This window comes from Plecotus auritus, assembly GCF_963455305.1.
Source record: "Plecotus auritus genome assembly, chromosome: 4".
Classification (NCBI taxonomy): domain Eukaryota; kingdom Metazoa; phylum Chordata; class Mammalia; order Chiroptera; family Vespertilionidae; genus Plecotus; species Plecotus auritus.
This window is the reverse complement of record NC_137775.1, coordinates 91,376,286-91,399,177: the sequence shown is the minus strand read 5'-3', so window position 1 is coordinate 91,399,177 and position 22,892 is coordinate 91,376,286. Positions and strand designations below refer to the sequence as shown.

General features: G+C 41.5%; 1 protein-coding gene across 15 annotated transcripts in view; it reads left to right on the top strand.

Moving 5' to 3' along the window:
• The window catches only part of UBR2 (ubiquitin protein ligase E3 component n-recognin 2), a 133,521-nt gene that overhangs the window by 24,454 nt on the left and 86,175 nt on the right, over positions 1 to 22,892 (top strand). For all 15 annotated transcript variants that reach the window (XR_013960306.1, XM_080663178.1, XM_080663177.1 and 12 more), the window contains exons 3-5: positions 4,541 to 4,619; positions 8,218 to 8,331; positions 22,012 to 22,142. Coding sequence is in view for 14 of the 15 variants with exons in the window: in XM_080663178.1 (XP_080519304.1) it covers positions 4,541 to 4,619; positions 8,218 to 8,331; positions 22,012 to 22,142 (324 nt within the window). In the remaining variant the exon portion in view is untranslated. The remainder of the gene's footprint in view (positions 1 to 4,540; positions 4,620 to 8,217; positions 8,332 to 22,011; positions 22,143 to 22,892) is intronic.

Sequence of the window (22,892 nt, the reverse complement as noted above, 5' to 3'; positions counted from 1 at the left end):
TCCTGCATGCTCCCTACTGGGGATCGAGCCTGCAACCTGGGCATGTTCCCTGACCGGGAATTGAACCATGACCTCCTGGTTCATGGGTCGAGGCTCAACCACTGAGCCACACCGGCTGGGCTATCATTTCTTTATTAGCTTTTTAGTTTATTATTTAAAAAAACACACATAATCCCTTATCAATTCTTTGAAATGTTGTAAAGAAAGAAATGGAGCCCTGCCCTGTGTGGCTCAGTTGGTTGGTCATCGTTCTGTGTGTCAAAAGGTTGCCTGTTTCAGTTCCTGGTCAGGCACATGCCCAGGTTGCATGCTAGATCCCTGGTAAAGGGTGTTCAGGAGGCAGCCAATCAACGTTTCACTCTCACATCTCTGTTTCTCTCTCTCTCCCCTTCCTTTCCTCTCTCTCTCTAAAACTCAATTAAAAAACTTTAAAAAAATAAAAGAAATGTCAATATGTACAGACTATATACTCATTTACCTTGAAAAAACTTTAGCCCTGGCCAGGTGGCTCAGTTGCTTGGAGCACCGTCCTGTACACCAAAATGTTGCAAGTTCAATTCCCAGTTAGGACCCATACCTAGGTTGCAGGTTTTATCCCCAGTTGGGGTATATACAGGAGGCAACTGATCAGTGTTTCTCTCTCTCTAAAAATAATAAAGAACAACAACATATCCTCAGGTGAGGATTAAAAATTAATAACCTTTAAAACTTTAATAAAAAACATAAGAAATGTTCATGGACATGATGATTTACTCTTATAAGGATGTTATAGCTCCCGAAGTTTATCAATAAATTCCAAGTAATCTCTGTCAGAATTTTAGCTGTATATTTTTTGAGGAACTCTATAAACTTATCGTCAATGATGTGTGGAAGAATAAAGAGTTTATAAATAGTTAAGTCAACCTAAAAAAGGGGGAATAAAGAGGAATTTTCCCTACCAAATGTTAAGACATAGTACAAAGCCATAGAAATACAGTGTGAACAAATAGATCACTCAAACATTAGAGAGCCTAGAAGTAGAAGGATATGTGGGAACTTATATTATGAAGGTAATACCACAGTCGATCCTATATAATAAAAGCCTAATATGCTAAGTGTCTAGTCATCTGTTCAACCAATTAAAGCATAATATGCTAATGATATGCTAAGGCCATTCAACTGCTTGCTATGACATGCACTGACCACCTGGGGGCAGACAGTCAACTGGTTGACCAGTCTCTATGATGTGCACTGACCACCAGGTGGGAGACGCTCCAACTGGTAGATTAGCTTGTTGCTGGGGTCTGGCTAATCGGGACTGAGCAAGATGGGCCGGAAATGCCCTGGAGCCCTCCGACAGTCCCACCCCTGCTGGCCAACGTCCCATGTACCTCCCCGGCCCTGATTGTGCACCGGTGGGGCCCCTTGACCTAGCCTGTGCCTTCTCGCAATCTGGGACCCCTCAGGGAATGTGGGAGAGCCAGTTTCAGCCCAATCCCACTCAACACAGAAGCTGCCCCCTGGTGGTCACTGCGCTCCCACAGGGGGAGCACCACTCAGCCAGAAGCCGGGCTCATGGCTGGTGAGTGCAGCGGCGATGGTGGGAGCCTCCCCCACCTCTGTAGCAGTGCTAAGGATGTCCAACTGCCAGCTTAGGCCCACTTCCCAGGCCTAAGCCGGCAGTCACACATCCCCCGAGGGCTCCCAGACTGCAAGAGGGAGCAAGTCAGGCTGAGGCTGCCCCCCCTCCACGTGCACAAATTTTGTGCACTGGGCCTCTAGTAGATAAACTATAGTTTGGTAGGTGGTGCTGAGGGGGGGAAGCTCATTGTATGTAGAGAAATAAGCCTATCTCTAGTCTATATCATATACAAAGGTAGACTCCAGATGAATTAAACACTTCAATGTGGAAGATAAAAGCAAAAGGTTAATAGAAGAAAATTACAACTATTTTTGTGATCTCGTTTGGGGAAAGTCTTAAAACCTCAAATCACAAACCAATTGTGTGTGTGTGTGTGTGTGTGTGTGTGTGTGTGTGTGTGTGTGTGTAAAATTAATTGCATCAAAATAGGGAGTTCTGTTTAACAAAGGACCTTACAGACAACATTAATACATAGATGACAAATGGGAGACAATATTTGCAATGTTTAATGTTGCCATTGATTAATGTCCTTTAAACTAGATTATACAGAGAACTCCTATAAATAAGCAATATAAAGAAAGCAATCCCAACAGAAAAATGGGCAAAGGATAAAAACAGGCTATTTATAGAAAAGGAAGCCCCCAAAGCAGTAAGCATATGAAGAGTTGCTCAAGCATATTGGCAGTCAGGGAAATGCAAATTTAAACATTAAGATATAATTTCATGTATGTTAGTCTGACACACATTAGAAAACCAGATAAAACCAAGTGCCGATGAAGATTCAGGACTATTAGAACCTTCACACACTGGTGGGGTGTGTGTAGGCACTCTGGACAGTAGCATGGCACTCTGGATAAGAACTTTTTGACTCAGCAATTCTGCTCTTGAGTTTATATACCAAAGAAAGTCTCAGACACATGTATAAGAGAACATTTACAGGGATGTCCTTATAGCATCTTCTGTAATAGAAAGTCATTGGAGGTAATCCAGATGTTGGGCCCAGAAATAGTGGAGAGAGAAAATGTTTTGGATACAGGCCATGGCATATTGTCTAGCAGCAAATCAAATGTACTCATACAAAATGAATGGATTATGTTACAGAAGTGAAAAAGTAAAGAATAGAATGTGATATATAACAGGAAGATTTGCATATATTAAAAATACATGCACTCAAAAACATTTTGCAAGAACATCTATATAATAGCCTAAGCGACTGTTATAGCAGAACGACCAGAACAACTGGTCAGTATGATGCGCACTGACCACCAGGGGGCAGACGCTCAACGCAAGAGCTGCCCCCTGGTGGTCAGTGCGCTCCCACAGGGGGGGCGTCGCTCTGCCAGAAGCCAGGCTCACAGCTGGCGAAGGCGGTGGCAGGAGCCTTTCCCACCTCCGTGGCAGCGCTAAGGAGCAGTGAGCTGAGTGGTAAGGAGCAGTGAGCAGGTGGGCAGTAAGGAGTGAGGGGTCCCGGACTGTGAGTGGGATGTCCGCTGAGGGGTCCCAGAATGCGAGAGGGCACAGGCTGGGCTGGGAGGTTGGGCCCCCCCACCCGCTCCCCCCCAGTGCAGGAATTTCATGCACTGGGCACCTAGTATGAATAAAAAGGCATATAATAAGCACATTAGAGTCGTTTGCTTATGAGGATATAAGAACCAAGGATAAGGGAAGTTTAAAGATTTTTCATCATTCCCCATCTCATTTCATGGCATTAGAGAGATTCTCTTATTTAAGATTAGAGGCCCAGTGCACAAAATTTGTGCATGGGTGGGTCCCTAGACCTGGCAGGTGATCAGAGCCAATCAGGGCCTTCCTTCTGGCTGCCAGCTGGGGCCTCCCTTCCCCAGCTACCAGCTGCCGTCCGGGGCCTTCCTTCATTCCGCGCTGCCCACTGGTGGTCAGTGCACATCATAGCAAGCAGTCGAACTCCTGAGGGGACAATTTGCATATTAGGCTTTTATATATACAGAAGATGTGATCTGTAGATATATCGAACTGACAGTATGATGAAAGCAAATGAAATGACTGAGGACACCACTGTCACAGCCCATCCACCTTGTGGAATTCTTTTGTTGTTGTTGTTGCTGTTAATCCTCACCTGAGGATATTTTTTTTTTTTCGTTGATCTTTTAGAGAGAATGGAAGAGAGAGGGAAAGACCGAGAGAAACATCAATGTGAGAGAAACACATCAATTGGTTGCCTCCTGCCTGAGGCCTGACCAGGGCCCGGACTGGGGAGGAGCCTGTAAGCAAGGTACATGCCCTTGACGAATCAAACCTGGGACCCTTCAGTCTGCAGGCCGATGCTCTACCACTGAGCCAAACTGGCTAGGGCAGCCTTGTGGAATTCTTCTCTCATCAGGATATCTTAGAAACCATATGTGTTGTGTGACCATCAGACATAATGACCAAGTGAGGAGACACATGTCAGTCTGTACATTAATCACTTAGACTGTTTAATTTCCCTTTTAAATTAGTTAAAATTTAATTAGAAATACAAGTTCTAATATTTTCTTGTCTTTCTGGGGGTGTACACATACCACTTTGAAGACCATTGATTTGAAACACCTATTTGAAGGAAGTTACTTGAAATTGCAAGATAAAGTTTAAAACCTATTCCATAACATCTGTGTGTTTTAATATAAAATGTGATTTCCCCGAATCTTTGGGGGAAATTACCATTCTAGTAATATGTGCCTTCAAAGACTCACTAGTACATATCCAGTATGAGAAACAGGTTCTTAAGCTGACTTCATTGATCAAAGATCTGAGAGATCTTTGGGAATAATATTTCCTTTCTTTTAACATTAAGACAGTTCACTATTATTGCTCTTCTAGAATGGAATCCAGTATGAAGTATTATGTTGTGAAATATGCAGTTATTTTATGACACTGATTTTTGTTTTTTCTCTAACTTTACAGAGACTGTGCAGTTGATCCAACTTGTGTGTTATGCATGGAATGCTTTTTGGGAAGTATTCACAGAGACCATCGATACAGGGTTAGTAATGTCCAGATAATAACCATACCTAGTATTGAATTTTATACTACACTAGAGGCCTGGTACATGAAATTCATGCACGGCGGGGCGGGGGGTGTTCCTCAGCCCAGCCTGCACCCTCTCCAATCAGGCCTAAACGGGCAGTCGGACATCCCTCTCACAATCCAGGACTGCTGGCTCCCAACCACTTGCCTGCCTGATTGCCCCTAACCGCTTCTGCCTGCCAGCCTGATCACCCCCTAACTACTCCCCTGCCAGCCTGATCAATGCCTAACTGCTCCCCTGCCAGCCCGATTGCCCCTAACTGCCCTCCCCTGCCGGCCTGGTCACTCCTAACTGTCCTTCCCTGCAGGCCTGGTCGCCCCCAACTGCCCTCCCCTGCAGGCCTGGTCCCCCCAAACTCCCTCCCCTGCAGGCCTGGTCCCCCCCAACTGCCCTCCCCTGCAGGCCTGGGTCCCTCCCAACTATCCTCCCCTGCAGGCCTGGTCCCCCCCAACTGCCCTCCCATGCAGGCCTGGTCCCCCCAACTGCCCTCCCTTGCAGGCCTGTTCCCTCCCAACTGCCCTCTTCTGCTGGCCTAATCTCCCCCAACTGCCCTCCTCTGCCGGCCCAGTCACCCCTAACTGCCCTCCCCTGCAGGCCTGGTCCCCCCCAACTGCCCTCCTCTGCCGGCTCAGTCACCCCTAACTACCCTCCCCTGCCTGCCATCTTATGGCAGCCATCTTGTGTCCACATGGGGGCAGCTATCTGTTGTGTTGGAGTGATGGTCAATTTGCATATTACTCTTATTATATAGGATACCTTCTTTGCTTTTTTCAAATTCTAAGGTTTAACACTGAAATAGGAGAGTGTGGTTTAAGAAATGTGTTATTTAAACACCATTAAACATACACTGGCAGTGTAGATATGGATTATGAATCTAGACTTCTTGAAACATGTGGTTTAAGAAAAACAACACAGATATCAGCTCCTCCATATTGGTTTTCAATTAGTTTATCTTGATGTTTTTCTATGTTTATTATCTTCAAAACTCTAGGTTTATGAAAGGGGTTATCAAAAATCAGAGGATAAAGTTGAGTTAAAAGTATGAGAGGGAGGTTCCTAAAGGGGTTTGTGTGAGACAAGGAGTAAGGAAAAGTGACAGGATTATACACTGAGTGGCCAGATTATTATGATCTCTGAACACGTAATAATCTGGCCACTCAGTGTATATCCTATATAATAAAAGGCTAATATGCAAATTGTCCCCTCGACCAGGAGTTCAGCCAGCAGGCAGCCGGCCAACCGCCCATGACCCCTCCCCCTGGCCAGGCTGCCCGGACCCCACCCATTAATGAATACATGCACCGGGCCTCAAATACACACACACACACACACACACACACACACACACACTCTGAGTGGCCAGATTATTATGCGTTCAGAGATCATAATAATCTGGCCACTCAGTGTACATTTAAAAAATGTTCTATTTATTGGTCATCTTCCACAGAAGATTTGTCATTTCTTAATATTAAAGAGGCAGCTACTACAGTGTAGAAGAGGGCTCAACTCTAAAACATAAGACCCACTAATTTTATTTTTTTCTCTGCTATAATGCAATCAGTACTTTTACAAAAATCAGGTTTGTTTGCTTTTAAGTCAAGGATATGACAAAGGCAGATTATTATTAAGCCTGTCTTGGTTTCTCTACTGAGAGTTCAAAACAGACCCATGAACATTTAGAAATTAGGGGAACTGTTAGTAGCTGGAGCTTTTTTCACCCTAATCTCAAATAAAATGGTAGAGAATATCACAGTCTTATTATTTCAGGAGCCCTGTTGGTTCAGGACTTTTCCTCCTGTTTGTTTTTATTCATAGAACCCAAATATTGGTATAATAACGAACTAAAAACAGCTACAAAATTGAACTCCTTGTATGTTTGTGTTCTCTTTATTTTCCTAAATCAGTAAGAGAATCCCAGTTTCCTTTAAGCTGTTTACCTATCTTCGATAAGAGAATGTGCATGAAAACTGTAGGGTGGAGTTATCATTTTTCAAATGCCTGCCTGCCTGCCCATGTTTCTTGACATATCTTTGCAGTCCCTGAGAATAACTTGTTTGTGGGTTTACATTAATTATTTGTGATATATAACACACAGATAGTTTGGGCAAAATATATTAAGGCTGATCTAAAATTTGCACTTAACCATTTCTAAACTCTCTCAATTTCCAGTCTACCAATGATTAACTAATCAATTCTGTCTTGCCAGATTTCTTGAATCATTTCCATATCTTAAAAGAATAAATAGCTTCTTTTGCTCCTCACCATTCCTTATGTGGAAATACAAAGACAGGTCATCTGAGCACAAAGTAAGATGGTGGCCGTCTACAAGGCAAGAGAAGAAGCCTCAGGATGAAACCTTCTGACTGGCACCTTTCTCTTGGACTTCCCAACTTCCAGAATGGCTCCTAATTTCCCTGACCAGAAGCTACTATAGCTACCCCAGACATACTGCCTAGTAATTTTTTGCAAATAGTCTTTCAGTTCAGCCATAACCAGTCCTGCTCACGCCTGCAGGAGTGTCCACCCAGTTCCCCTGTTTCTCCTGGCGGAGGTGATGTCAGCAGCAGCAGGATTCCTCTCCTCTCTGGGCTGAGCTCCATCATGAGCTCCCAGCTTTTGGGCTGTCTCCCTGGTTTGTATCAGCCCCACCCCCTTTTTGCCCTCCTCCCTTGTTCCACCTACCCACCTTTAGATGTTTCAATCCACTGATCTCTCAGGTATATTTGTGCATTGAACAGGGAATATTTTGTTGTGATATGGCTGTTCAAATTTTTGAAACTTCAAGGGGAGAGACCAGGGGGATCTCTCAGGATGCTACTACTCTGCTATCACTTACATTTAAGTCCTTTATCCATTTTGAGTTTATTTTTGTGTACGGTGTAAGAAGGTGGTCTAGTTTCATTTTTGTGCATGTATGTGTACAATTTTCCCATAACCATTTATTGAATAAACTGTCTTTACCCAAAAAAAGAAGAAAAAGAAGTATAAATAATTCTTGAACCCTGCAAGTGGTGCAAAGGTTTTTTGTGACCAGGCAGTCCACTTTTGTATTTCCTGAGCTTCCTTCTCAAAGAAGGCTATTTAGGGAGTGTAAGAAAAGAAAAATAAACGATCTTACTTCCTCTAATGCAAATGCAGCACTCTTATTGGACTATTCTAGTTCTTATAACCCTTGAATCTGGTGTATTACATTGTAGCACTGTAACCTGCCAGCATTATACCAATTTAGTCAAAATCCGGCCCCCAAACCCTTATGATTTCCCTAATTAAGGAACTTATGTATGTGGGCATATTTTATCTCTTTAAAATATCTGTAGTGTACTAGTTCACTACAAAGTAGCTTATTTTATTTTGAAATCACTTATATTAGCTTATAGGCTTATTAAAATAAGCTTTAAAACATTGAGAGGTTTGCCATTTTTTAAAATTTCATCCCTCCAAAGAAATTTAAACACTCTAGAAATGTTATTTCCTTAGTACTTGCTTTTCTTATAATCTGAGAGTCCTCACCAAACACTTATTGACAAGATGCTTTTATGATTTTTTTTTTAAGATGACAACATCAGGAGGTGGAGGTTTCTGTGACTGTGGTGATACTGAAGCTTGGAAAGAAGGTCCTTACTGTGAAAAACACAAACTTAACACCTCTGAAATTGAGGAAGAAGAGGTAAAAACAATTTTCAAAGTTTGGGTGTTTTTTTTTTTTAAGGAAATACTATTTTAACCATGAGTGTAAAATACTTTGAGACATAGTAATAAGGTAATAATATGAGCAATGGATAAGCAAAATAGTCCTGTCACTATTAATAGTGACCAAGTATACTTTAAAAGTTTTTTGCATTTAATGATGCCATACCATTGCTAATAGTACACACTTGAAATTCTGGAAATTTAGTTTAATTCAACTTTTTTAAAGTTCTCATTTATTATTGAAGGGATTACTTTTCCTATATGTGTAGACCACTTAACTTAGTTGGTTTTTGTATATTTGTGTTGTAACTAAGACTTCGTAGGCCAGATACCTGTCTTTTCTATAGCCATACCTGGCAGCCATTTCTAGTCATCATCTGGTAACATTGGATATGTTATGCGACCAAGTGTAGAGATGATAGCTCAGTACAAATTATACTCACTCCATCTGTAAATATGTGCTGTAATAAATTGTTGGTCCTGTATTATTTTTCCCTAACTGATATTTATAAGGGTATATTTATAGCTACTGGTGAATAAATACTTGAGACTCTGCTGCTGTTTGTGACAACTTGATGTTTGAGTCAAGATCCTTATTTCAGCCCTGGCTGGTGTTGTTCAATCATTAGAGTGGCAGCCCAAGCACTGAGGGGTCATGGGTTTGATTACCAGTTAAGGGCACATACCTGGGTTGCAGGTTCGATCCCTGCCCTGGTGGGGTGCATGAAGGAGGCAGCCAATCAGTGTGTCTTTCACATCAATGGTTTGGTGTGTTTTTTTTCTCTCTCTCTGTCTTTTTCTCTCTCCCCCTCTTTCCTCCCTCCCTTCCACTCTTTCTAAAAATCAATGGAAAAAATATCCTCAGTCCACTTTTGTATTTCCTGAGCTTCCTTTCTTTTCAAAGAAGGCTATTTAGGAAGTGTGAGAAAAGATGAGGATTAACAAAAAAGATCCTTATTGCAGATTTTATTTTTAAATGGCAGAGAGATGGGTACGTTCAAAGTACTTCTTTGTTATTAGTAGGTCTGATACAGATTTGAGGCATAAATAATCCTTCCTGGTGCTCATACCTTATAGGTCTCAAATATTTTAACGGAACTACCAAGACTTTATGGTGTAGGGACAATGTCTTTTAGACTGTGTTCCACTATGTTTTGGACAGTTAAAATTGTGCACAATTATTCAGTGCTATAGAAAATGTGTATCTTGTGTTTTATGTGCTTTGTCCAAGTGTTCTAGAATTTGCTACAGAGAGACACCATGTGGTCAGGGTTTTGGATTTCTTCACTCCTTTTAGAGCAGCTTCATTTTTATCTCATACTAGAGGCCCGGTGCATGAAAATTTGCCCGGCCTGCCCCCTCTCAAGTCCGGGAGACCTCAGGGGATGTCCTATTGACCACTTAGGCCCGTTTTCCCAGTGCGCTGGGACCAGGAGCAGAGGCGGAGGCGGAGGCTCCCGCTCCCGCAGCGGCAGCAGCGGCCCCACCTCCACTCCTGCTCCCGCGGAGGCGCCTCCTCCTCTCCTGTGCCGCTGACCCTCGGCCCTCACAGCCGCTGTGGCTTTGGACGGACGGATGTCCAGATCAACATCTGGAAGACATTTGCTCTAATTAGCATATTACCCTTTTATTAGTATAGATATCAGATTGGAGTTCTGTATGTAAAATTACAAATAAGACAAACGAATATATATTTGAAAAAAAAAGTTTTGCTTTAAAAAGAACTGAAAACTTGTATAAAACATTAGGACTATGGGAGAAAATATTAGCAAGTCATATATCTGATAAGGGTCTAGTATCTAAAATATGTATCTTACAACAATAAAAAGACAACCCAATTAAAAATGGTCAAATGATGCCCAGCCGGTGTGGGTCAGTGTTTGAGCACCAACCTGTGAACCAGGAGGTCATGGTTCAATTCCCAGTCAGGGCACATGACTAGGTTGTGGGCTTTATCCCCAGTGGGGGGCGAGCAGGAGGCAGCTGATCAATGATTCTCTCATTGTTGATGTTCCTTTCTCTCTCTCTCAAATCAATAAAAACATATATATTTTTTTAATGGTCAAAGGACTTGAATAGACATTTGTCTGAAGAAGATGCAATACAAATGATGAGCAGACACATGAAAACATGTTCAACATCATTAGTTAAGGAAATGTAAATCAAAAGCACAATGAGTTATCCTAGGATGGCTGTAATAAAAAATTTAAAAAAGGAAAAGTGTTGGTGAGGATGTAGAAAAATTGTAATCCATTGTACATTGCTAGTGGGAATGCAAAATTATTTCAATGCTGTGGAAAACAGTTTGGCTTTTCTTAAAAAAAAAAAAAATGTTAAGCATAGAATTTCCATATGAGCCTGCCCTCAAAATTTTAAACATAGAATTGCCATATGAAACTAATTTTACTCCTAGGTATACATCCAAAAGAATAAAAAACAAGTATTCAAATAAGTACATAAACATGCATGTTTGTAGCAGCATTATTCACCATTGCCAAAAGGTGGAAATAGTTGAAACATCTAGCATTAAATGGATAAATAAATTGTGGCATATACATACAATGTAATATTACTCAGCCATAAAAATTAATAAAATACCAATACATCCTAAAACATGAGTGAACCTCCATAACATTATGCTAAGTAAAATAAACCAGATACAAAGTCACATATTATATGGTTCTATTTATATGAAATATCCAGAATAGGTAATATTGTAGAGACGGACTGGTGGTTGCCAGGAACAGGAAAGGGGAGAATCGGGAAAAACTCTTAATGGGTAAAGGGTTTTATTTTGAAGTAATAAAAATGTTTTGGAACTAGCCCTAGTTGGTTTGGCTCAGTGGATAGAGCATCAGCCTGTGGACTGAAGGGTCTGGGGTTCAGTTCCCGTCAAGGGCGTGTATCTCAGTTGAAAGCTCCTCCCTGGGCCCTGGTCAGGATGCCTGCAGGAGGCAACCAATCGATGTGTTTCTCTAGGTCTTTTCCTCTCTTTCCACTCTCTCTAAAAATCAATGGTAAAATATCCTCGGGTGCCAAAACCGGTTTTGCTCAGTGGATAGAGCGTCGGCCTGCGGACTGAAGGGTCCCAGGTTCGATTCCGGTCAAGGGCACGTACCTTGGTTGCGGGCACATCCCCAGTAGGAGGTGTGCAGGAGGCAGCTGATTGATGTTTCTCTCTCATCGATGTTTCTAACTCTCTATCCCTCTCTCTTTCTCTCTGTAAAAAAATCAATAAAATATATTAAAAAAAAAAAATCCTCGGGTGAGGATTTAAAAATTAAAAAAAAAAAAAAGTTTTGGAACTAAATAGAGGTGTTAGTGGCACAAATTATGTCTATACAAAATACCACTGAATTGTTCACTTTAAAATGGTTAATTTTATGTTCTATGAATTTCATCTCAATATATTATTTAAAAAGAAAAATTTTAAGACTTCTGTTACCTTTTTATCTGTTTTAAAGTAGGCTTTAAATAGTCTTCTAAGAAAAATTATGAACCTGCCTGCAGTTACTCTGTTGGCTTTTTCCTCATACTTTAGTAGGGTAGCTATCAAAAAGTGCAGACTTAGGGTAATTTCTTGAATTTTAAGAATAGAACAGCAAGATCACTTGCCTGGCTGAAGCTACATGGCCCTGCCTAGAGAATATATACTCCACAGAAACTTGTCAGAGAATAAAACCTCTGGACTCTACCATTTAATTCCTATTTAAGAATTCAGTTAAGAGAAATGAGGTCTTCAGGGGTAAGATTATAAGGTAAGATAAAAAGACTAGTGGCCTGGTGCACAGATTCGTGCACATTGAAAGGAAATTAATTAGAAGAAATATTTTAATATCACCATTCGCCATTTCTCTATAATAGAAGTGTCAGAGTTGAAAGAAAATTAGTAAAATGTATATGAAAATAATGTATAAATTGATTAATAAATAAACAATAACATGCTATAACAACAACAAAGACATGATATAAAAACAACATTGATAAAAACAATGACTGATCAACTGATTAAACTTATTTTAATATCTTGCTGTATACCACATTAAGAGTAAAAACACTTTGAGTGCTTGACTGATTTCCCTTGTGATGAAGTATTTACAACTTTAATGTTACACGCTCTTCGAACTTAAGAGAAAGCAACATATAACTGGCCATGTGTGAAAACGGGTTCAGGTATATTCCTACTCTGTCCTAGAGTTTGTCCTTGTGATTTATTAATAGTCATCGCAAATGCTGGCATCACGGGAAACTGTCTTTGAATTAATTTAAATAGGAGGCCAGTGTCAGACAGGGACAAATCAATTCTTGGAATAAGAACAACTGAGAGCTTTATATGTATCACGCATGTGTGAGTCAACATTTATTTTTAAACTAGAGACCCAGTGCATGACATTCGTGCACTGGGGAGGTTCCCTCAGCCCGGTCTGCACCCTCTCGCAGTCTGGGACCCCTTGGGAAATGTCCACCTGCCATGGAGGCAGGAGAGGCTCCCGCCACTGCCGCTGCGCTTGCCAGCTGTGAGCCTGGTTTCCGACTGAGTGGCACTCCCCCTGTGGGAGTGCACTGACCACCAGGGGGCAGCTCCTGAATTGAGCATCTGCTCCCTGGTGGTCAGTGCATGTCATAGCAACCAGTAGTTCTGCCATTCGGTCGATTTGCATTTTAGCCTTTTATTATATAGGATTGCCAGTGCGCTTCATTATGTACTTATTGGCCAGTCAGATGGACAGATGGACAGTTGGTCACTTAGCCTTATTATATATAGATAGATATCATTGTATTTAGCATACCTGGTTCCCACTTATTAAATTAATATATCTAGGCTTTCGATTTTATGCTTGAAAGGGAGAAAGCTATATAATATTTGGAATGCACTTTTAGTCTGTCATAGAGTTTTTATTGAACTTTTGTTGTTGTTATAGATTCATCAGCCTGCATCTTAAGAAAAAGCTGGAAGAAATTTCTGTTCTGTAGGGATAATGTTTAGAAGTTCCACAGGTCTTCTCAACTCTGGGCTACTGCGGTAGGAGGGATCCGCAGACTATAGCCCTACAGGTCAAATCTTATTTGCAGCCTGTTTATGCACCACCTTAAGCTAGCAATCCTATCTAATAAAAGTGTAGTATGCAAATTGTTCCCTCGACCGGGAGTTGTCCAGGAGTTCGACCAGGGGGCAGGGCCAGCCAGGGGGACGGGAGGGAGGCCCCGGCTGGCAGCAGCGGCAGGCGACTGGGGGAAGGGAGGAAGTACCCAGCTGGCAGCTGCTAGGGACCCTACCATTGCACAAATTTCGTGCACTGGGCCTTTAGTAGTTTTTATCTTTTTAAATAGTTTAAAAAATCAATAGGATAGTATTTTGTGGCATGTGAAAATTTTATGAAATTCAAATTTCAGTGTCCATAAGTGAAATTTTATTAGCACACAGTGACACTTAATTGTTGATGTATGAACTATAACTGCTTTTTTCCTACAGTAGCAAAATTGAGTAGCTAAGACAGAGAACCCTGTAGACTGCAACAACTAAAGTACTTACTGACTCTTCACAGAAAAGGTTTTCTGACACCGGGTATGCACTAGCAGAAGCATTTTGTTTATTACTAGTGGCCCAGTGCATGAAATTCATGCACATTAAAAGGGAATTAATTAGAGGAAATATTTTAATATTGCTATTTGCCCTTTCTCTATAATAGAAGTGTCAGAAATGAAAGAAAATTAGTAATATGAAAATCTTCCTCCTGTCAGAGTCTGGGGCACGCTGCAGGACTCAGAGTCAAGTCCCCACCCACCCGCGCGCCTCGAAATTGCGTGAGACCCAGACCCGGCTGGCCTCACCCCCATTGGGCGAGATCCAGACCCGGCCAGCCCCACTCTCATCAAGCCCCACCAGGCGGGGGGCATAGCCTCAGGTCCCCTGGTGCACGCCAGGTGGGCGGTGTGGCCTGAGGTCCCCTGGCCCGGCGCCAGGGCGGGGGTGCAGCCTGAGGTCCCCCATCAAGCCCTGCTGGGCAGGGGCATGGCCTCAGGTCCCCTGGCCCCCACCGAGGTGGGGGGCTCGGCCTCAGTTCTCCTGGGCTGGGGCGGGGGGTGTGCCTTGAGGTCCCCCGTGAAGCCCCGCCAGGTGGGAGTGCATCCTGAGGTCCCCCGTCAAGCCCTGCCGGGCGGGCTAGGGGCACAACCTCAGGTCCCCCGCCCTGGCCCAGCACCACACGGCCTTAGGTCCCTGCTGATCGCTCATTATGGCTCGTTACAGGAACCCCACCTCCCCTGTGGGCCCAGCCATCTTGTGTTACGGGAACCCAGCCTCCTCTGTGCCCAGCGCCATCTTGTGATGGCATTACGACATGAGGGTCAATTTGCATGTTACCTCTTTATTATATAGGATGCCTGATTCCCACTCACTAAATGCCATCTCCCATGCTTGGGTTGTGGGGGTAAGTCAGGAGGCTGTTGGGATAGTACCTCTTCTAGTTGAGACCTACCACATACTATATAACCTACTATGTAGTGTCTCCTTTGTTGATCATAAGAACCATACCAAATTTCTCTTAGATCTCTGCATTAGGAAATGTTATGTTTCTCTTGGTTTGTACCTGATAATTGATTGTGTTTCCTTTTGTTGAGGCATCTGGAAAACAGCCAAAGTATTTGGAAATAGAGCCTGTCTTTAGTAGCTATATGAAAACTTATGATCTGAATTTATAAATAGGTATTATCTTGACTTCAGTTTATTTTCCTACCTTTAATTTTCACTTTACCTGCTTTGTATATCTATTTTTTAATTCTATTTTATTATACTGCTTATATTCTTCAGTTGTTGTAAATACTTTCTGGAACAAAATTTAATTCAATAACAAATATTAACTGAATGAGCAACCTCAGCAAATACTTTTTAATCTAAAATTTTCACTTTGCTGCTCTCATCTCATTTGAATGCAGATTAGTGATCTTTCGTTGTTTGCTTTGTTTTTGTTTTTTGTTAATATCATCACCCAAGGGTATTTTTCCCATTGATTTTAGAGATACATTGATTGGTTGCCTCCTGCATGTGCCTAACCAAGCCAGATTGAACCTGCAACCCAGTACGTGCCCTTGACCAGGAATCCAACCCAAGACTCTTTGGTGCTCTGGCCAATGCTCTAACCACTGATCCACACCAGCCAAGGCAAATGCAGATTAGTAATTATTAATAGCTAAATATTATGCTAAGTACTATACTTGGTTTATCTCATTTAGTTCTGAGAACAGCCATATAAGATAAATATTGCTAGTACCAATATTCTATATCTGCAGAAGCTTGAGTTTTAAGAGAGATGAAGAAACTTGCTCAAAGTGTCCCACGCAGTAAGTGCTAGCAGGGGTCCTCAAACTACGGCCCGCGGGCCACATGCAGCTCGCCGAGGACATTTATCCGGCCCACCGGGTGCCGCTGCCTGTCCTGCTTAGCAGCCGACTCATCCAAGGCCCGCAGTGCGCATAGGAATTTGTTCATAGTTTTTTTTTTTTTTAAACTATAGTCCAGCCCTCCAATGGTCTGAGGGACAGTGAACTGGGCCCCTGTTTAAAAAGTTTGAGGACCCCTGTGCTAGAGCATTGCTTTAAACTTAGGTAGTATAGGCTCCAGTAATGGAACTTTTTTGACAGTACCTTATACTGGCTTTTTAAAACATTTTTAGCAGTGGAATTGTTATTTTAAATAAGATTATAATTTTTAAAATTATAATATTAAGACAGATAAAAGTGGTATTATTAATGAATTTATTTTTTATAAGTTGAAATGTATATTATTTACTTGTTAAGAAAGATTATTCAGACCCTAGATGGTTTGGCTCAGAGGATAGAGTGACAGCCTGTGGACCAAAGGGTCCCGGGTTTGATTCTGGCCAAGGGTACATAAGTTGGTTGCAGGCTCCTCCCTGACCTGGGCCCTGGTCAGGGCTCGTGCAGGAGGCAACCAATCAATGTGATCCTCTCACATCAATGTTTCTCTCTGTCTTCCCCTCTCTCTTCAATTCTCCCTAAAAATCAATGAAAAAATATCCTTGGATGCAGATTAACAAAAAAAGAAAAGAAAGATCATTCAGTCCTGGCCAGTGTGGCCCAGTTGGTTGGAGGTCATCCCATGCACTGAAAGATTGCTGGTTCAATTCCAGGTCAGGGCACATGTCCAGGTTGCGGGCTTGATCCCCAGTGGAAGTCATGCGGGAGGCAGCTGATGGATGAATGGATATTATGCTCTCACGTTGATGTTTCTCTCTCTCTTCCTTCCTCTTTCTCTAAAAATCAAGTTAAAAAAAACACAAAAATTTAAAAAAACTAGTCTGTAAAAGATAATTCTAGTTTGTTTCTAGTTTTAGTATGATAGTATGGAGAAAATCTTCATTCATGCCTTATTTATATATGAAAACAGTTAAACTCGTTATTATAATACATGGTTACATTTTAAAAACTTAAACATTATAGAAATATATTACATAAAAGATGAAAATTTTCCATAATTTCCACTGCCTTCAGAAATAACCACAGGTAACATTTTTGATGGTAGAGTTATTCCTCTCGCATTCTTTTAATTTGAAAGAAGAGTAAATCAAAGTTCATTCACAAAGGCTTGTATTCTCTAACATAAATGTAATCAAAGAACTGTAATTATTAGTGACTAAAGGCCCAGTGCATGAAATTTGTGTATGGGTAGGGTCCCTAGGCCTGGCTGGCGATCAGGTCTGATCTGTGGGGCGACCAGCGGGGTGGTCAGGGCTACCGCTCGCACCCACCTTGTCTGGCCTGGCGCCGCACCCTCACTGGCTCCGCCCCCCTGCCGCTGCTGCCAGTCACCTCCCTCTGCAGGGCGACTGGCAGAGCGATGGGGTGGGGAGCCCCGCTGGCACCCGCCTTCGTTTGCCTGGTGCCACCTGCCCTGCCCCCCACCACTGCTGCCAGTCGGGGCCTGCGGGCTGGGGGCAGCTCCTGCGTTGAGCGTCTACCACATGGTGGTCAGTGCATGTCATAGCAACGGTCGTTCTGCCATTTGGTCTATTTGCACATTAGGCTTTTATTATATAGGATAGTTGATAATACAACATAGGATAAGATGGTCATTTATTTACTCATTCTAGCTGACTTACCGTTATGATACGAGCACTTTGAGCAGAAATCTTTGCTAACCTTTAGTTTATCATTGTACGTATGAGTAGATTTGCACAGCTTAGCATCTTTTCACTGCAAAAATAATTCTTAGTGACCATTTTACAAGAAGATAACATATGCATACAAAGATAGCACAGGAATCTATATTCCTTGGCCTGCCTCAAATGGAGTTAATGTAGCAGCAAAATTACCAGTTGGTGATTCCTCATGTGTAATGTAACACTTTTTAAAATATATATTTGTTTATTGATTTTAGAGAGGAAGGGAGTGGGAAAGAGAGAGATAGAAACATCAGTGAAGAGAGAGAATCATTGATCGGCCGCCTCCTGCATGCCCCCTATTGGGGATTGAGCCCGTAACCTGGGCATGTGCCCTTGACCAGAATTGAACCCGGGACCCTTCAGTCCGCAGACCAACGCTCTGTCCATTGAGCCAAACCAGCTAGGGCATTTGATGTGTAATTTAAATAGGAAACAGCTCTACCATGTATTATCAATTTAGTAACTTCTGGGATTTTGCAGAACAGAGTTTGGGTACTATTGGCTTGGATTCTTAAGAATTGGCAGTTGTTTCTGTCCCAGGACCATTTAATTTTTATGAATCCTGTTTATTGTAATTCTTCAATCTTCTAAATGTTATGGGACGGAATTGTAAGAAAAGGAGTGACTATACGTATAGTAAGATACTATTTTTAAGGTTCTACTTTCTGTTTTGGTGTAGCTCGAGGCTCATATTTTTACTAATATCCACTCTTTTATGAATCCACAGGAGGTACCAGTTCTAGTTCCTTTTTGTAGAGGTGGTTGCAATATGTTAAAATTTCTAAAGTCTTTATAAGAAATAGCAGTAACCCTTGCCAGTAGGATAAAAAAAGAATGAATGAATGAATGAATGAATGAATGAATGAATTTATTTATTTTGTGAGACATAAGAAGCAGCCTGTTGAGACCTAGCCCGTTTGGCTTAGTGGATAGAGTGTAGGCCTGTGCACTGAAGGGTCCGAGGTTCGATTCCAGTCAAAGGGCATGTACCTCAGTTTCAGGTTCCATCCCTGGTCAGGGCTCATGTGGGAGGCAACCAATTGAAGTGTCTCTTTCTTTCTTTTTTTTTTTTTTCATTGCTAATTTTTTTTAATTTAATAAATCTTTATTGTTCAGATTATTACAATTGTTTCTCCTTTTTCCCCCCATAGCTCCCCTCCACCCGGTTCCCACCCCATCCTCTGCCCTTACCTCCCCCACCACTGTCCTCATCCATAGGTGTACGATTTTTGACCAGTCTCTTCCTGCACCCCCCATCCCCTTCCCCCCTGAGAATTATCAGTCCACTCCCTTTCTATGCCCCTAATTCTATTATATTCACCAGTTTATTTTGTTCCTCAGATTTTTAATTCACTTGATTTTTAGGTTCACTTGTTGATAGATATGTATTTGTTGTTCATAATTTTTATCTTTACTTTTTTCTTCTTCCTCTTCTTGAATACCTTTCAGCATTTCATATAATACTGGTTTGGTGGTGATGAACTCCTTTAGCTTTTTCTTATCTGTGAAGCTCTTTATCTGACCTTCAATTCTGAATGATAACTTTGCTGGGTAGAGTAATCTTGGTTGTAGGTTCTTGCTATTCATCACTTTGAATATTTCTTGCCACTCCCGTCTGGCCTGCATAGTTTCTGTTGAGAAATCAGCTGACAGTTGTATGGGTGCTCCCTTGTAGGTAACTAACTGTTTTTCTCTTGCTGCTTTTAATATTCTCTCTTTGTCTTTTGCCCTTGGCATTTTAATTATGATGTGTCTTGGTGTGGTCCTCTTTGGATTCCTCTTGTTTGGGGTTCTGTGTGCTTCCTGGACTTGTAAGTCTATTTCTTTCACCAGGTAGGGGAAGTTTTCAGTCATTATTTCTTCAAATAGGTTTTCAGTATCTTGCTCTCTCTCTTCTTCTGGCACCCCCATAATTCTGATGTTGGTACGCTTGAAGTTGTCCCAGAGGCTTCTTACACTATCTTCAACTTTTTGGATTCTTTGTTCTTTTTGCTTTTCCGGTTGAGTGTTTTTTGCTTCTTTGTTTTTCAAATCTTTGACTTGATTCTTGCGTTCCTCTAGTCTGCTGTTGGATCTCTGTATGATATTTTTTATTTCAGTCAGTGTATGTTTAATTTCTAGTTGGTCCTTTTTCATATCCTCGAGGATCTCACTAAATTTATCGGCCTTTTCTAGGATATTCTTGAAAAGCCTTATAACCGTGGTTTTGAATTCTATATCCAGTCGTTTGTTTTCCTCCATTTCTTTTGTTTGTGATCTGTTTCTTTGCCTCCGCATTTTCACTGCTTCCCTGAGTTGGTAGGGTAGCTTTGTGTGCTAGGTTTCCTGTATGGCCCAGTGGGTCAGCCTCCCCAGTTAACCTGAGGTGGACACTCTTGGTGCACCTCTTTGTGGACTGTGTGTACAGCCTTGTTGTAGTTAAGTCTTGATTGTTGTTGGTATCACTGGGAGAAATAGACCTCCAGGCCAGTTGGCTGTGAGGATCAGCTGTGTCTACTCTGGGAGAAGTTCGGTGCTGGAGACAGCCTTATAGGATTAGACTTGCAAAATTGCAAAAGCCTCTCTGCTCAGTTTGGATGGGGCAGAGTCTCAGGGTGAAGCAGACAGTCTTGGCTTCCCGTCAGCCCTGCCCTCACGCGCGCGCCTGCAGACTTCTGCCTTCCACGACTCCCCTGAGTTTCCACCTGACAGTCCAGATTCCCCCTGTAAGAGCGTGGGTCCCCAGGGGCTCGCCCGGAACAGGGGTTCAGTGCAGTCGGAACTAGGGTTCAGTGCAGTCAGGAGCTTCCGACTCCCTTCCACTAGGGAATGCCTGCGGCAGCCTCCGCATTCAGCTTTCTCTGTGAGCACTCGCGTGTGCGCGTGCGCACCTCCAGACCCGCTGCGGCTCCCCCGGGTCTCCAAGTCTCCGAGTGCCTTTCTCTCTACCTGACAGTCCAGACTCCCCCTGTATGAGCCTAGGTCCATGGGGTTTCGCCCGGAACTGGGTTTCAGTGCAGTCGGAACTGGGGTTCAGTGCAGTCGGGGGCTTCCTTCCCCCTCCCACCAGAGAAAGTCAGCCAGGCACTCAGTCGCCTTTCCTCTTTCCTTCTAGTTGTAGAATTTCCACTCAGCCAGCCTTCCTGTGGTTCTGGATGATGTCCGTTCTGTTTTTTACTTGTAGTTTTGAAATTGTTGTGCGAGGCAGCAGTTTAGGTGCTTACCTATGCCGCCATCTTGGTTTCTGTCTCCTCCGAAGTGTCTCTTTCACATCAGTGTTTCTCTCTCTCTCTGCCTCTCCCCCTCCCTTTCACCCTCTTTAAAAATCATTGGAAAAATATCCTCGGGTGAGGATTAACAAAAATAAAAATAAAATAAAAAGCAGCCTGTTGAAAAGAGAGGTAAAAGGTAAGACCTCAAAAAATATTTTTTCTTTTTGAGAGAGGGAGAGAGAAATATTGATTGGTTGCCTACTGCACCTGCCCCAATCCTGGATCAAATCCACAACCTGGGTAATGTGTCCTGGCCGGGATTCGAACCCATGGCATTTTGGTGTACTGACAACACTCCAACCAACAGATGCAAGTCGGCCAGGACTTTCCTTACTTTTTTTTACATTCCTCAAGTCCTAGGAATCTTTGTCCTTTTTGTCCTTTTCCCTCCATTCTTTTTATCTCCCATCTCCATTTGTGTTCTACCAGTTCCACTAGGCTTATCTTTGTGTAGCCTTATGTATATTTGCAAGAATGTGCTGATTCTCATTTTGTGATGTTGGAACATACTAATCTTTTGAGACATGAATATAACACTATTTAGCCATTAAGCTAAATAACGTGTTTAGATTTAAGATAAAACATTAAGATTAAAAACATTTTGCCAACCATGACTGAAAGACACCATGATAAACTTAGTACATATATGTTTAAGTAATATTTTTTTACATTAACCTAGAAATTTAGTAACTTACTGTTAAATCTAAAGAAGGAAACTTACTGTTACATGCATACACAACCTGTGAGTGATTCTTATAACATCAAAGAGCAGTTTTCTGACCTTGTTGACTTTTCATCTTCGTAATCCTCAAAATCAGGTTCTTCTTTATCCTGTAAAACAAAATTGGTTGTCTGTCGTTGGATAACATTCCTTTGTTTATTTCTGGAAATTAGGGATTAGGAAGCTATGAAGATGGTTTGATATTAGGTTTTAAAGATCCTGGAATGTCATTCTAAAGTTTTTAGATTTATTCATTAGACATTGGAGTGCCATTGAATATTTTGGTTCAATTGGTTTCAGAATTGGGATTATAGTTTAACAAAACATTTTAGGAAGCTTGATTTGGTAGGATGTAATATACACGATCAAATTGAAGAAAAGCTTAAGCTGAAAAATCAGTCAGCTTTTTACAGTAATATTTTAAGAGGTGGAGGCAGAATGGGAAAGAGGAAAATTAATGTGCATTTAACAAAGTTGTATTTTTTTTTCTGTTCTTTTTTCAGGATCCTCTCATTCATTTACCAGAAGATGTGATAACAAGAACTTACAACATATTTGCTATTATGTTTCATTATGCAGTAGAGATATTAACCTGGGAAAAAGAAAGTGAATTACCAGCAGATTTAGAGATGGTGTAAGTACAACCATTTATTTTTTGCATTTGTATGTATTTCCTCACACTCAGTTTTAACCATTTTTATTCTAATTTCTCATGTTAACTTTAATATAGCTAGGATAGAACATAATCTTTTCTTTTGCAATAATTAATTTTCAGCAGAATTAGTAATCTTGATTTTATACTTTTAAAATATGTGTGATCCACTTAATTGGTAGCAGTTTCTCCCTGTTAGTTGGTTGGTTTAGTTGGTTAATAGCCATATTTAAGCTACGTCAAAGCTCAGGCATAAGCAATTTTTTCTTTGTGTCATAAACTGGTAAGTTAATTCTACAATTCCTTTTATTTTGTCTCTCAGGTAAGATTAGGGAATGAGCTCTTTGATGTGAGTTTTCTGGTTTGAGTAAATGCTCAAACTCATTTTGATTCTAAAATTTTATAAAATATATTCTACACTTTGAGCTTCTTTTAGTGTACATGTAACATATTTACCATTTGTACTTAGATTATTGAGGAGGTCACAAACTTGTGACTGGAAACTGTATTCTGACATAGCTCTATTAAGGCTAACGGCTTACTTTTTCTTGTGAGTGTGCTTGCCTTAGGCAGTCTTTTCTTTTACTTTTAACTCTAACCAGGCTGTCAGAATTGTTTTCATAGTTAAAGTTGAATACAAGTTGGAATGAGAGTCTGAAGGACATTGGTATTAGTTCTTTTTTGTTTTCTCAACAGGGATTCAGATAATTAGTTGCGGGTTAAGTGTTTTAA